Source organism: Malus domestica, chromosome 15 (assembly GCF_042453785.1).
Source record: "Malus domestica chromosome 15, GDT2T_hap1".
NCBI classification, from domain to species: domain Eukaryota; kingdom Viridiplantae; phylum Streptophyta; class Magnoliopsida; order Rosales; family Rosaceae; genus Malus; species Malus domestica.
In genome coordinates this window covers 1,776,697-1,789,294 of record NC_091675.1, presented here as the reverse complement: position 1 = coordinate 1,789,294, position 12,598 = coordinate 1,776,697, and the positions used below count along the sequence as shown (strand labels likewise).

Genomic DNA, 12,598 nt, shown 5'->3' with positions numbered 1-12,598 from the left:
ACTTTTTGGATAGGATTTCGGGTAACATGTGTCGTTAACGTGAGTAACTCTCCAGATTTTTTATCTCTATGTAATCTCAATAATTTTCAGATATGATTTCGAGTGACACATATCGCTAAAGTGAGTAACTCTCTAGATTTTTTATATTAATATAATCTTAATAATTTTTGGAATAAGATTTTGAGTGTCACGTGTCTATATGCAATTGGTTGTACAAATTTTAGATGAGATTATTATTTACGTGACACTTCTTATCTTCATTTTTTAATGTTATAGGAATGATGTAGGTATTTATAGGAAAAAAAATTAGAATTTTTTTTGTTAAATTCGTCCCAAAAAAAAATTCAAATTCCAACGATAACCTAACGGCAGCATGATGTTAACTAGTCATTGCTAACTGGCGTTATGTTGACGCTAGGTAGCCAAGCTGAAGGGCTAGCAAAATGTCAAGCTTGACATTGTAGAGCTAGAGGGCTGGCTGACCTGATTTGAGGGTTTGGGTTTGGTGAAACCCACAAGCCCTTTGGCATAGCCCTCGGTTATAGATAATTTTCGTGTTATACCGAGCTATTTTAGCCTAACCTTTTGACCCAATCGGTTGGAGATAACCTTAGAATTCCAGAAGGAACGGAAATGTTGGTGAATTGTGGCATGTCTGATGATGAATCGATGATGCCAGCGAATTGGATAATGTCATCATCGTGATATGATTTAGACTTCCTCCTTGTTGGGCCAAATGACCCTTTAGTCAATGATTAACTAAGTATTGGTTTGGTACTGAGGTACTTTTAATAAAAAGCTAGTATAAAAAAAAACTGTGAGCTTTTTTGTGTTTGGTAAACATTCAACTTCAGTTTTTTTTTCACAGTTTTTGGTGAAAAAAGCTAAAAGTTCAAAGCAGCAAAAGCTAGTTTTGAAAAATCGGCTTTTTTTGCTTCCACAGCTTCTGCGCAAACCTAACTTGCAAGAGGCATTGAGCCCTTTAATGAAACTTTCAAACACCCAAAATGACCTTAAATAATTTAATAATTACACATAATAGCAACTTGAAAATATCGCGGACTTCAATTGGGAGGTCTTCCTCGTCGATCCCGCCACAACGCCGTTCACAGCTTTAACAATCACCATTATTGATATGAATTCCATACCCTAGGACGTTGTTTTTGCATCTGTCCTTCTTCCCATCCCTTGCCCGTCCTCTCTCACTCCCATGCCAACAAAATTGTGTCAAGAAATACCACCATATTTTCCAGTGAGGACTAGATTCGGTTTTGGGAGTGCAGATTTGCCTAGATTACCCAGATTGCACTGCTTACAGGTGACTGATCTTCCTATTTCTGCAAAGTAGGAGAGCCTAGATTGCCCAGACGGACACCAAAACTAATTTATTCCAAATACCCAAAATTAAATACAGGAAACTACTTCTTATGATCAAATTCACACTATATAGTTTCAAAAAGAAAAAATAATTAGTCCCAGAAGAAGAAATAAACCAGCATCCTAAAGCGTTGGCCTTGCTCGATGTATATAATGAACTTCTCGAGCAGTTAGACCATGTATGTACTACAAATCATATGACAGGTGAAAAAGATTGAGGAATGGAGCAAAAAATAAAAAAGAAGAAGACGGAGCAAAAAAAAAAAAAAACTGAGAGAATTGGGGTTGTGGGGGAGACTTCTAGAGAGATGTTTTTCGTTTTTGGAAAGTTTGGTTCAGTAGTAGGGTAGTGGGAGAGACTACTCGATGCAGATGAAGAAAATTAAATTAATGGCACATCTAGTATTATATCATTTTTGGTTATTTCACACAGCCACATCTGTTTTACATAAAAGTTTACCAAACACCATAAACACTTTTACAAAAAATTTTACCAAACACTTTGCTGCTTTATTTCACAGCTACTTATTCTCACAACACAGCAGAAACAATTTTTTTTTTTTTTCAAAGCACAACAATACCAAACCAACCCGCCACAAAAGTAGATTTTGGGCCAAATTTTTTGTCATAGTTCCTGCAGTAACTTGTCACTTTTAATATGACCCTTGTAGTAAAAAAATTGTTAACTCTCCGTTTGTAAATCCTATTAGCAATTAAAGTTCAATCCTAAACTTTCATTAGTCTCTCATTAAATAAACTCACATGATTATCACGTAAAATGATTCATTTCAGTTCAAATTAAAACCCTAAAATATATATATATAAGTGAATCAAATGTTAGTCAGAGACTCAGAGCAGAGTTTCGATCACAAGAAGATCAACAATGTATATTGTGAGTGAACTTCAAGAATTGTAACGGAAATATTTGTTATCAAGTGTGGGTTATAGCCCACGATTTTTGTAAAAAACGAGATTGTTGAGTTCTCACAAGGTATTTTGCGTACACAACAAGAAAATTGTTACAAGTAATTTGAGAGCAATTTTACCATATATTAGGTCCATATATGTATTGAATTTTAAAGCCAGAGAAGGGAAAAATAGAAAAATACTAGGGAAAACATAACGTAGCCAAAACAAAGTTCCGCCTACAAGAACATCTCCAGAAGGGCATGCATGAATTTCAAGAACAAAAAAGTTTTCTATTCCCCAACACATTTTTCACCAACCAAACGCAGCTTTCCAGAACAACACAACAAACCATATAAACTCTACATAGGTTTGGTGCAGAAAAATGCCACTAAAGTTGAAACGTTAATGGAAATGGAGAACCCTAACATATTCAACATAAACGTCTGCTAATAAGCTCACAGCTTAAACGTCTATCCAGTTTCTGTCATCACACAACTGGCATACAACGAGAAACCGCAAAGTTGCAGATGGAAATGATTGCGGGAGTGACCACTCGAACCATGGATGGATCGACCTAGAGAGATGAGTGCGCTTGTTCGCCACTCTGTTAACTACTTGAACTCATTAGTAAAACCAATTTTCCGTATTCTTGAAAGAACTGCATTCATCAGATGTCAAAGAAAATTCAAGTTGAAAAAGAACAAAGAACAATTCTACATGAGCAGTGTAATTGGTAATGAGTAGTAACTATGTGAAACGAAAGGCAAGCAATCATAGATTTCGGATTTAACAGGGCACGAACAAGATGAATCGTCAGGTATGGTTGCACTTTAAGCAGCATCAAAGTCGGATTTGACCTAGGAAAGTCAGATTCTTCGACAAAAGTTTTTGGCTATATTGCTCCAAAATACTCAACATGTCATGTTCAAGGAAAATGAAGATGTACACGACAGACCAAACACAAAAACTTCAAACGAATTTGAAATGTTCACATCATTATTGGCATTCATCACAAATGTTAAGATACCAAGCAACGAGTTTTCGATCCGTTGAAGTTCTTCATGTTAGTCATTACTAATAAGTTGTTCATCGCTTCATTTGATTTTTCATCTTTCAGAATTACGAGCTAAAGAATTCAGTTTTCGCACTTACGAGCTAACGAATTCAGAATGTGCTATAAAATAAATTCTTATTGAACCATTGCCTGTGTCAATCTGCATCTGCATACATTTTATTCTCTTACAATTTGCAGCACAAATTAACAAAGAAAGTGTCAAGCAACCATACCTTGTAAAAAGGCCATGAATCTCAGCAAGACACCCAATTCTTGTGAGTACTAATCAGAGCCGATAACATCCCGGCCAGCGATATCGAAAGCGGCCCCAAGAACGGTCCGCCGCCATCCCGGATATCCGCCAAAGCCATTAACGCATCCGCCGAATCTTGAACCACTGACAGCCTCTTCATCATTTTCTTCTCACGCAATTTACTCAACCTCTCCTTCTCTTCCTCGCACCCGTTCCCCCTCGTAATCGCGATCTCAATGCTCGATTTTACACACTTTTCGTCCTCCGATATCCGATTCAAATCCCTAAATTTCAACGAGATGCTGCCGGCGTATCCGATGAACTCGGCCCAGGCGCTGATCTTCTGCAAATTCCGAGAGTGCTTCTTATCGATCAACCCCGATTTGACTAGCCAGACGAACTGCTCAACGAAAAAGTACAATCCCTCGCCGCCGTAGGCGATTAGTGCGAGTACGAGCTCCTGATTCGAATCGAATTTCGAGCTCCTCAGAGCGTTGACGTCCTGGACGAACTTACCTAACCGGAAGGCCTTGCGGCTGACGCCGACGCTCGACTCGAAGCTCTTGAGCCGCTGCGTTAGGGGGAGGGTTTCGGGGAGGACGGAGGAGGCGAGGGCGATCTTGGTGGCGTACCGGGATATCTTAAGCAGCTTGTCGACGCCATCTCGCTTCGCGAGGTAGGCTTCGAGGTGGTTCAGAAAGTCCTTTTGCTTCGGCTTCGACGGTGAATTGATTCGGTTTTGCTGGTTCAGTAATGGAGCCGTGGTTGTTGAAGCTTTCGAGTCCATGGAAAAGCAGAGCCCGAGCGAGAGAGAGAACCAGAGGAAAACTTTGTTGAGCTCTCCAAATAAATGTTAAAATGATAAATTTTAAACGTTAATTTGTTGGCTGATGTAATAATGTTTGATTTTTTTTAAAATTTTTTAATTTAATATATATTTTTGGTTATAAATGATATTTGTATAATTAATTTTTAAAAGAAATCAATTGAAATAAATTTTTAATATAAAAAAATTAAAAATTATTTGACATCATTTCTGCTTATATATCAAATTTGAAATATAAAAACTCATATATCATCAATCCACAAAAAATTAATATATCGGTTGCATCTTGTTTCTACTTTCAAATTTGATTATATGACATTTTACTTAAAATTTGAATTCTTCTTAAAAAATTGTCCTAGTCGTATCAAAATGCTGTTGTTTCCACGGGAAACCGTTGTCAAGGTATTGTTTGGCATGCAAACGGGACGGGACGGAACAGAATGGGATGAGACAGGACGGGACGGAACGGAGATAGAGCAAAGATGCCCTCGGATGGAAACAAGGAGTAAGAAGAAGGAGAATGAGAGGTTATAATTTTGTGTTGGGGTGAGGGGGAACGAAAATTCACCTAAAACTCGTCCCGTGGAACAGCGCGTTCCACCCTTTTTAGGCATACCAAATGTGAGATGAAACGTCTCATCCCACTCCGTTCTAACCCGTCCCACGTACCAAACGGTACCTTGGGGAACCCATACCGCCATACGTCCGTATCCACCAGTCAGCTTGTTTTATTGATTCGTGTGCCACCGAATTTTTTTTCCTTTTTTTTTTGGAGTTTCGTGGACGGGCTTTTCATATGAGTAGATGGGCTGACTAAGAGATCGCAGTAGATCCATATTTAGTTATTGGGCTTCATTTTGAACATGTGACAATCTTTCCATACTTGCGTTCTTTACACAGGAGAAAGATCATATTTCATCATTCTCGAATAATGTATTTTCATAATGTAAACTGCATAATCGAAATCGTTTAATTTATGAACTTCATTTAAAGGCTATTTTAAAAATAAAAAAATTATTCGAATAGAAGATCATTTAGTCATCCAATTGTATCAAATAAATTGACAGTTCATCATGGATATGTTACCTAATAATCACATTGTTAATTTGTTCTATAAATTTGGAAGACTAAATGATATCTGATTTGAATGACTCTTTAATGATGATATTCAAATAAAAATTAATAAATTAAACAGTTCTGATTATAAAATTTAGATGATGAAGATACGTATTCAATAATAGTAGAATAAGTCCGATGTCGGAATTGCAAGTATTATCCTTATTCTCGTATGTTATGAAGAGTAACTAAAGTTTAACACTTATTTGTGTTATAAGTTGTGACACTCCTTTTGTTGGATTATAAACTTTTCGCACTTATGCATGCATTAAACAATACAACGGATCTCAAGCTTTTAAATTTGAGTTTTGTACATTTATCAACATTTCGCTCAACCGAACTATTATATCAATCTAAAGACAACAATTTAAAACTTAATCTGTCAATCACCAGAGACGGCGTTAAGGGGGAGCGAAATGTGCAATCGCATAAGACCCTCAAATTTAAAGGGCCTCCCAAAATTTTTTGGTATCTTATATTTATATGTAATAATGTTATATATTAAAAATAATTTTATTAGCACTTTAAAATCTTATAGTGTACTTTTTATAAGTGTAATTTTTTTTTTCTTTCTAAATAATTTTTTTTTGGAGTGCACAATGAGATAGGAGGAAACCCAATAACAAAACCTTAAAATGATTTTCTTTTCAATTTTATTGTATAATAATGCTATATATTCAAGTGAAACTTTAAAGTTAAAGTTTTTTAAGCTTTTTTTTTCCTTTATTTGGTTGCTTAAGATTGAATTGTTTTTTATTATTTAGTGAATATTATATTTGTAACTCTTTTTACTTATTTAATGACATTTGTAAACTTACAGTGAGTTATAAAAATTGTTTTGATATATGTTATTATTTTCTAGTACCAATATATTGTCCTACTTTTTAAAAAATAAAAACTATCTTAAAAAAGAACATTTTTATAAATTTAGGGCTCCCGAAATATCAGAGAGCCCTGTCAATCACAATTGATAAGTGTTAGATCGTTAAATATTTTATGGGTAAATTACATAGTAGCCCATCAGGTTTGAGCTCTATTGCAATCTCATACAACATCTTTAAAACATTTCACTTTCATACCTCAAATACTATTTTATTTCAATTTCATACAACCGTTAGATTTTTCATCCATGGATCTGTTAAATGCTGACGTGGCTGCCACATATATGACACGTGGCTGCCAAATGTCTACCACGTGGCAAATAAAATATTTTTTAATTTAAAAAAAAAACATATTTGTCATTTTTTTTTTCTCTTTCTTCTTCTTCTTCTCTCTCTTTCTTCTTCTTTTGGGTTCGGACCTTTTTTTTTTTTTTTTTCTTCTTCTCTTCTTCTTCTTCCTCTTTCTTCTTCTGGGTTCGGTCCCTTTTTTTTTTTTTTTTTTTTCTCTTTCTTCTTCTTCTCTTTCTCTTTCTTCTTCTTCTTCTTCTTCTTCTCTTTCTCTTTCTTCTTCTTCTTCTTCTTCTTCTTCTTCTCTTTCTCTTTCTTCTTCTTCTGGGTTCGGACCTTTTTTTTTTTTTCTCTTTCTTCTTCTTCTTCTGGGTTCGGACCTTTTTTTTTCTTCTTCTTCTCCCTCCTCCTCCTCTTTCTTCTTCTCTTCTTCTTCTTCCTCCTTTTTCTGGGTTCGGTCCCTTTTTTTTTTTTTTTTCTTCTTCTTCTTCTTCTTCCTCCTCCTCTTCCTCCTCCTCTTTCTTCTTCTTCCTCCTTCTTCTGGGTTCGGACCCCTTTCTTTTTTCTTTTTTTTTTCTTCTTCTTCTTCTTTCTCCTCCCTCCTCTTTCTTCTTCTTCTTCTCTTTCTCTTTCTTCTTCTTCTGGGTTCGGACCTTTTTTTTTTCTTCCAATTTCAGGTTTTTAAAAAAAAAATTAAAAAATTATTTTATTTGCCACGTGGCAGACATTTGGCAGCCACGTGTCATATATGTGGCAGCGACGTCAGCATTTAACAGATCCATGGATGGAAAATCTAACGGTTGTATGAAATTGAAATAAAATAGTACTTGAGGTATGAAAGTGAAATGTTTTAAAGATGTTGTATGAGATTGCAATAGAGCTCAAACCTGAGGGGCTACTATATAATTTACCCATATTTTATTTATTTATTTATTTGTCAATAGATCGTTAAATTTTTACGCACATCAAACTAATCGAAGAACTAAGCCTCCCGCCACTCTTTCGCCAGTCCCTCGAGGGATCCATTAGATGACCCATAGACTTCCAAAGCTTTCACGGCAGTGCCTTGAAGCTCCCTCACCCTCCTCCTCACCCCTTCTCCTTCCTCATCCTCCAAAATCGTCCTTACCACCCTCTCCACCTCGCAACGCCCCACCACTCTCTTCCCATCATCCTCCTCCGCCTCCGGCCACACCGCAACTCCCACATCCACCAAAAACCTCGCATTCATCCTCTGTTCGGCGTACAGCGGCCACGCAATCATCGCCACCCCATGCAATACGCTCTCCAACACCGAATTCCAACCGCAGTGCGTCACAAACCCAGCCACAGACCGATGATTCAGAACTGCAACTTGCGGGGCCCACGAGGATGTCACCAATCCTCTCCCTCGCGTCCTATCCAAAAACCCTTCCGGCAAATATGACGCCGGATCGTCCGTGTTGAAACCAGCCTTAAAAAAACTCCCCGACGCGCTCGAGTCGTTTGGAGGCCGCGCCACCCAAACAAACCGTTTTTGGCTCAGCTCCAATCCCCGCGCCAACTCAATCATCTGTTCCCTCGACAAAGTCCCTCCGCTACCGAATGAGATGTAAACAACCGAACCGACTGGCTGCTCGTCCAGCCACGTCAGAAACCTCGAAGATTCCAATGTTGATGTTACTGGTTTGTCCTCTTTGGTCAACGGTCCAATGGGATAAACCGGCGGCGCTGGCAGACCAAGAAAGAAAAGGTTTTCTCTAAGGCTAAGAAGGGTCACCGGCTCGAGTTCTTCCCACGTATTTACTAAAATGCCCTTCACGGTCGGAAATCTGTTGCACATAGGTAATACTTCTGGCGACAAAACTCCGGGGACAAGATCGTCAAGCAACAGGGGCTTGCAGCCGGGAACAATAACCTCCTCGGCGATTTTGGAATAATCGCCGTTGACCTCGGCGTTGATGGTGGGGAAGTACAAGGTCAACGCCAGAAGCGAAGCGGAAGAAGTCATGAAAACGTAAGTGGGGATGGAAAGGTCAGCGGCGATTTCGAGTGCTTCGATGCAGAAAGGATCGACAACGAGAGATTTGATCGGAGGTTGTAAGTTTTTCAGGACAAATGGCAGAGACTTTAGGGTTTCTTGGACGACGAGAAAGATGCGAACTGAGATACCGATGGGTTGTTGGGACACGTCGACGCGGGGGAGGCTGACGACATGGAGGTCGGAAGGGAGAGAGGGGTTGCTGAGGAGCTGGAGCTGTGCGGGTGGTGCGTCGGTGGTGATGGAAAGGAAGGTGACATGGAAGCCATGGTCAACGACGAGTCGTTTGGCTAGCTCGAGGAGTGGGGTAACGTGGCCAATCCCTGGGCTTGCTAGGACTGCCACATGCGGCTTCTTCTGGCCGGACTCCATGTATGGCTGGGATTTTCAGAAAACAGAAGTTGATATTTAAAGAAAGAAGGCCATTAATCAACTAATTAAACTTACTTTAAAATTTAATTTATTACTCTAAACACATAAATTTTTGCCAAGACTATAAAAAAACTGAAACAATCCAACCATGAAGTGATAGAAATCAACTCAACTGATCGAAAACTCCAATTCTCACCAAGAAAAAAGAGCCAAAGATATACAGTGGATTTGAGAGACAGAGACAATCTTTAACTCTGAAGAAACAGTAACGGAGACCTGAAATCAGCAGAAAGCAGCTTCCGTGGATAAGTGTTTTTGGTGTGATTGCAAAAGCAGCGGCTGATGAAATTGATAAATGGGTTTTTTTCTTAACAAGAATTTGCCTTAATTGCTCTCTCTCTCTCTCTCTCTTCAAAGGTGAGGACGTTTCCCCATTAACGAAGAAGTAAACGGAGAGCGTCGACAAGGAAGATAGACCTTGAGAGGCCGTGAGTGAGGTGCGGGTGGGGTGAGTAAGCCTTAATTAGGATGGGATCACTGCTTTGCAATTTGTTGATTATTAATAAAACGGTTTGGTTCCGGCCGGTTCTTGTTTATTCGAAACTGGAACTGGAGTTGATTTTTGACTTAAAGTTGACTTTTCCGATCAACACGGTTCTTTTCGGGTTTTTTTTCTTATACAGTTCTATGAGGTTTTACGATTTTTATGCCCACCCCTAGATGTCTTGTATCCACACACCCTCCAATTCGATTATTGTCATTAATAGAGTTAAAAATCAAATGAGTGTAAAAATAAATCCACATATTGAATTAAGTTTGTGAGGATATTGTAGATAATAAATTTGGATTTAAAAAGATACTGATAGTTTATTTAAAAATCAAATTGATGAAAAGGTACTTTAAATATAGAAAAATGTTACACATATTTAAATAAAATTTTACTTAACAGTTTCACGCGTTGGTATATTAGTCCGGTTAAGAAATATAATGTTCCTTTCATCTTCATATTTTATTTAGTTGTTGGAGTTGGAGATACGACAACCAGTAAACCTACTAACAAGACTTTAGGTTATTTTGTTTTTATTTTACAGAGCAAGACTATTAATTAATCTCGTAATGAAACAAGTACAACCGTCGGGTTTGGGGAAGGCGGGGAGGCGAGGCCATGCGGCCGAAAAAAGGACGTATCACCGATAAAATGTAAGAAGAGTTTGGTGGGACTTGGTTGCCGTCTTATAGAGATATCGAACTCAACGATAAATTAAACCGAGCACTTTACAATTTTTTATTGACCGAAAAACTCTCCGAACGATTAGTATTATGAAATCTCTTTCTAGAAAAGCCCAGACCAAAACTGACTTTCCGAAGCCGTGTAGATTCTAATTTGTAATTGGGTCTGTATGGTATTGTTTGGGCTCAAATTTACACAATCGGTTTGTGCAATCAAGGTCGTATGGTTTTAGATAGTCGAATAAGAAAGTCAAGATAATTTTATTTTGTTAAGAGATAATGTTACGGTTTTTAATCATAATAATTATCTTTTAATAAATTGTCTTGATTTTCTTGTACAAAATTGTGTAGACCCGATTTTACACTATCGGCATGTTGCGTTGAAACCATTAGATGACTACAAGACTAAACATATTTTTCTTGATATTACTATTAATTTTAATCATGGTAATTATCTTGAGAAAGATCTTTTGAGTCTGAGGAGATTAGGATAGATTAAATGGGATTAATACGGTGCGAGAATTGTGAAAGCCTATGAAGTCATGCCTTTTTGCTTGGATAAAGGATTGAACTAATCACATTTGATTTGAAAAGCATGCAACACGTGATGACTTGATTGATTCACAGTCAAACTGAGTTGGTTTGTGATTTTCCATTTGAATTAATGGAGATATGCATGCATGCAACATCTGAGGCAGTGACAAGCCCACGTGGCTTCTTGTTATCAACCTAGAGTTCCGTTTGAGATAAAATACATCTCATCAAGCACATGGCCTCATCATGAAATATAATTTGGTTTTGTGCATGCACATGATAAAGTCGTATGCGTTGGAAGAGATAAGCGACCAGATGATGGGTTGAGGGAAGAATTATAATTGAATTGCAACTCTTTACAAAATTACATGGATGTATCTGCGCATATAACTCGGGAGATGGAGTTTTGGTTGGGAAAAAACACGTCATCCAATGGGTTTACAGCCATTATAAATACATAGCCGTAGGCAACATCCGAGGGACCTCAAACTCAACACACAAACTGCCCTGTGCAAACCCTCGCTTCACTCAAAACCTCTCAAACATCTTGAGATTTTTTATTTTCTTTTTTCGCCAACACATCTTCAGTTTAGATAAACAGCACTGTGAAGGCAACCGGCGAACATCTTCAGTTTGGATAAACAACACTGTTGCCGTAGAATCAGCCGACCGTGAAACACCTTCAGTTTGGATAAATATCACTGCGAAGAGGCCGACTGGTTATTTATACAAGTCTTGGTTGAGAAGGATTTTCAAATCCTTATTGTCTGAGGTCATCTCATGAGCATTCTCTGCGAAGTGAGGTGTTACCAGGTTATTACATTCGACACCCTGAGAGCCGAATTTGATATTGAACTTTGTAGAATTAGCAGCCTTGTCTTCAGGCTCTAGAACCCGAAGGCCGAAACTGTTTCTTCCTCGGCCGCAGTCGCAAGATAAAGAAGTCAGCAGCGCACTCAACGCAACATCAACATATTTTACTCCTCGGCCGAGCTCGGCCGATGAATTGGCATGCTCGCACATAACCGAATGACGAAGTTAGCTCATTAGTTACTCGGCTTGCGCACCACGTAGGCTTGGTAGTTTTTAGGGTCAACATGTATCTAGCAATTTCTATGAGAGAAATTAAATTTGCAGGGGAAAGGCTAGCAAGACTCGCTCAACAAGTGAGTTTGCTAGGACACTCTCTCTTAGGCTTCCACATGCTGCGGAAAACCAACATCGCTAAAAATAATTTGTAAAGGCGTTTGTAAATAGATATAGAGAGGAGAGAGAGACGGACATTGACAGTTGGATATAATTGGTTGAGAATTGACGGAGCTTTGCATTGACGACTGAAACGATAGGAGTTTTCGTAAAGCTGTGGGCAGACCAAGAGAGACAGAGGTGGTCGACGGCTACCTAATATTGGAATGGGTGGTGGAGAGTTAAGAGGGAGAGATAGTTTGTGCAAGCCTAGAGGTGAAAGATGAATTAGGTGGGACTAAGCGATAAATTTGGTATTGCGGTGTCGGCAGAGAAGATGAACTTAGAGGTGTGGGGCAATGTGGTGTGGTATGGTATGTTGTTGGGTGTCACCAGAGAAGAAATAGAGAGAAAGTCAGAGTCGTCGAGGAGAGGGACTGAGAGTTTAGGAGGTTGTGAGGGAGAGAGATGGAGTTTTATTTTTTACGAGCGGTTGAGATCTAACCTCAATCAAATCTAATGGCCACATAAAAAAATAAGGAAAAATTAGCTT

The 12,598-nt window shown here is 38.4% G+C and overlaps 2 protein-coding genes across 6 annotated transcripts; both read right to left on the bottom strand.

Annotated features, from left to right (window-relative positions):
- Positions 1-944: 944 nt before the first annotated feature.
- Positions 945-4,463, bottom strand: LOC103420921 (peroxisomal membrane protein 11A-like). 4 transcript variants are annotated; one of them, XM_070813837.1, is made up of 2 exons: positions 3,574-4,463; positions 945-1,337 (listed from the first exon to the last, which is right to left on the bottom strand). In XM_070813837.1, the coding sequence occupies exon 1, from the start codon at positions 4,378-4,380 to the stop codon at positions 3,595-3,597; it is 786 nt and encodes a 261-aa protein (XP_070669938.1). In that variant the 5' UTR covers positions 4,381-4,463; the 3' UTR covers positions 945-1,337; positions 3,574-3,594. The 4 variants fall into 4 exon arrangements, with proteins under 4 accessions (XP_070669938.1, XP_028950503.2, XP_070669940.1 ...); XM_029094670.2 differs by lacking the exon at positions 945-1,337 and adding an exon at positions 2,556-2,944 and having other exon boundaries at positions 3,574-4,446; XM_070813839.1 differs by lacking the exon at positions 945-1,337 and adding an exon at positions 2,556-2,897 and having other exon boundaries at positions 3,574-4,446.
- Positions 4,464-7,579: 3,116 nt separating this feature from the next.
- LOC103410493 (anthocyanidin 3-O-glucosyltransferase 5-like) lies at positions 7,580-9,649 on the bottom strand. 2 transcript variants are annotated; one of them, XM_008349186.4, is made up of 2 exons: positions 9,270-9,649; positions 7,580-9,102 (listed from the first exon to the last, which is right to left on the bottom strand). In XM_008349186.4, the coding sequence occupies exon 2, from the start codon at positions 9,094-9,096 to the stop codon at positions 7,687-7,689; it is 1,410 nt and encodes a 469-aa protein (XP_008347408.3). In that variant the 5' UTR covers positions 9,097-9,102; positions 9,270-9,649; the 3' UTR covers positions 7,580-7,686. The 2 variants fall into 2 exon arrangements, with proteins under 2 accessions (XP_008347408.3, XP_008347409.3); XM_008349187.4 differs by having other exon boundaries at positions 9,293-9,648.
- Positions 9,650-12,598: the final 2,949 nt, after the last annotated feature.

What these genes read in the sequence shown, in the direction of transcription:
- LOC103410493 (XM_008349186.4), bottom strand. Translation starts at nt 9,096, where the DNA reads ATGGAGTCCGGCCAGAAGAAGCCGCATGTGGCAGTCCTAGCAAGCCCA.
- LOC103420921 (XM_070813837.1), bottom strand. Translation starts at nt 4,380, where the DNA reads ATGGACTCGAAAGCTTCAACAACCACGGCTCCATTACTGAACCAGCAA.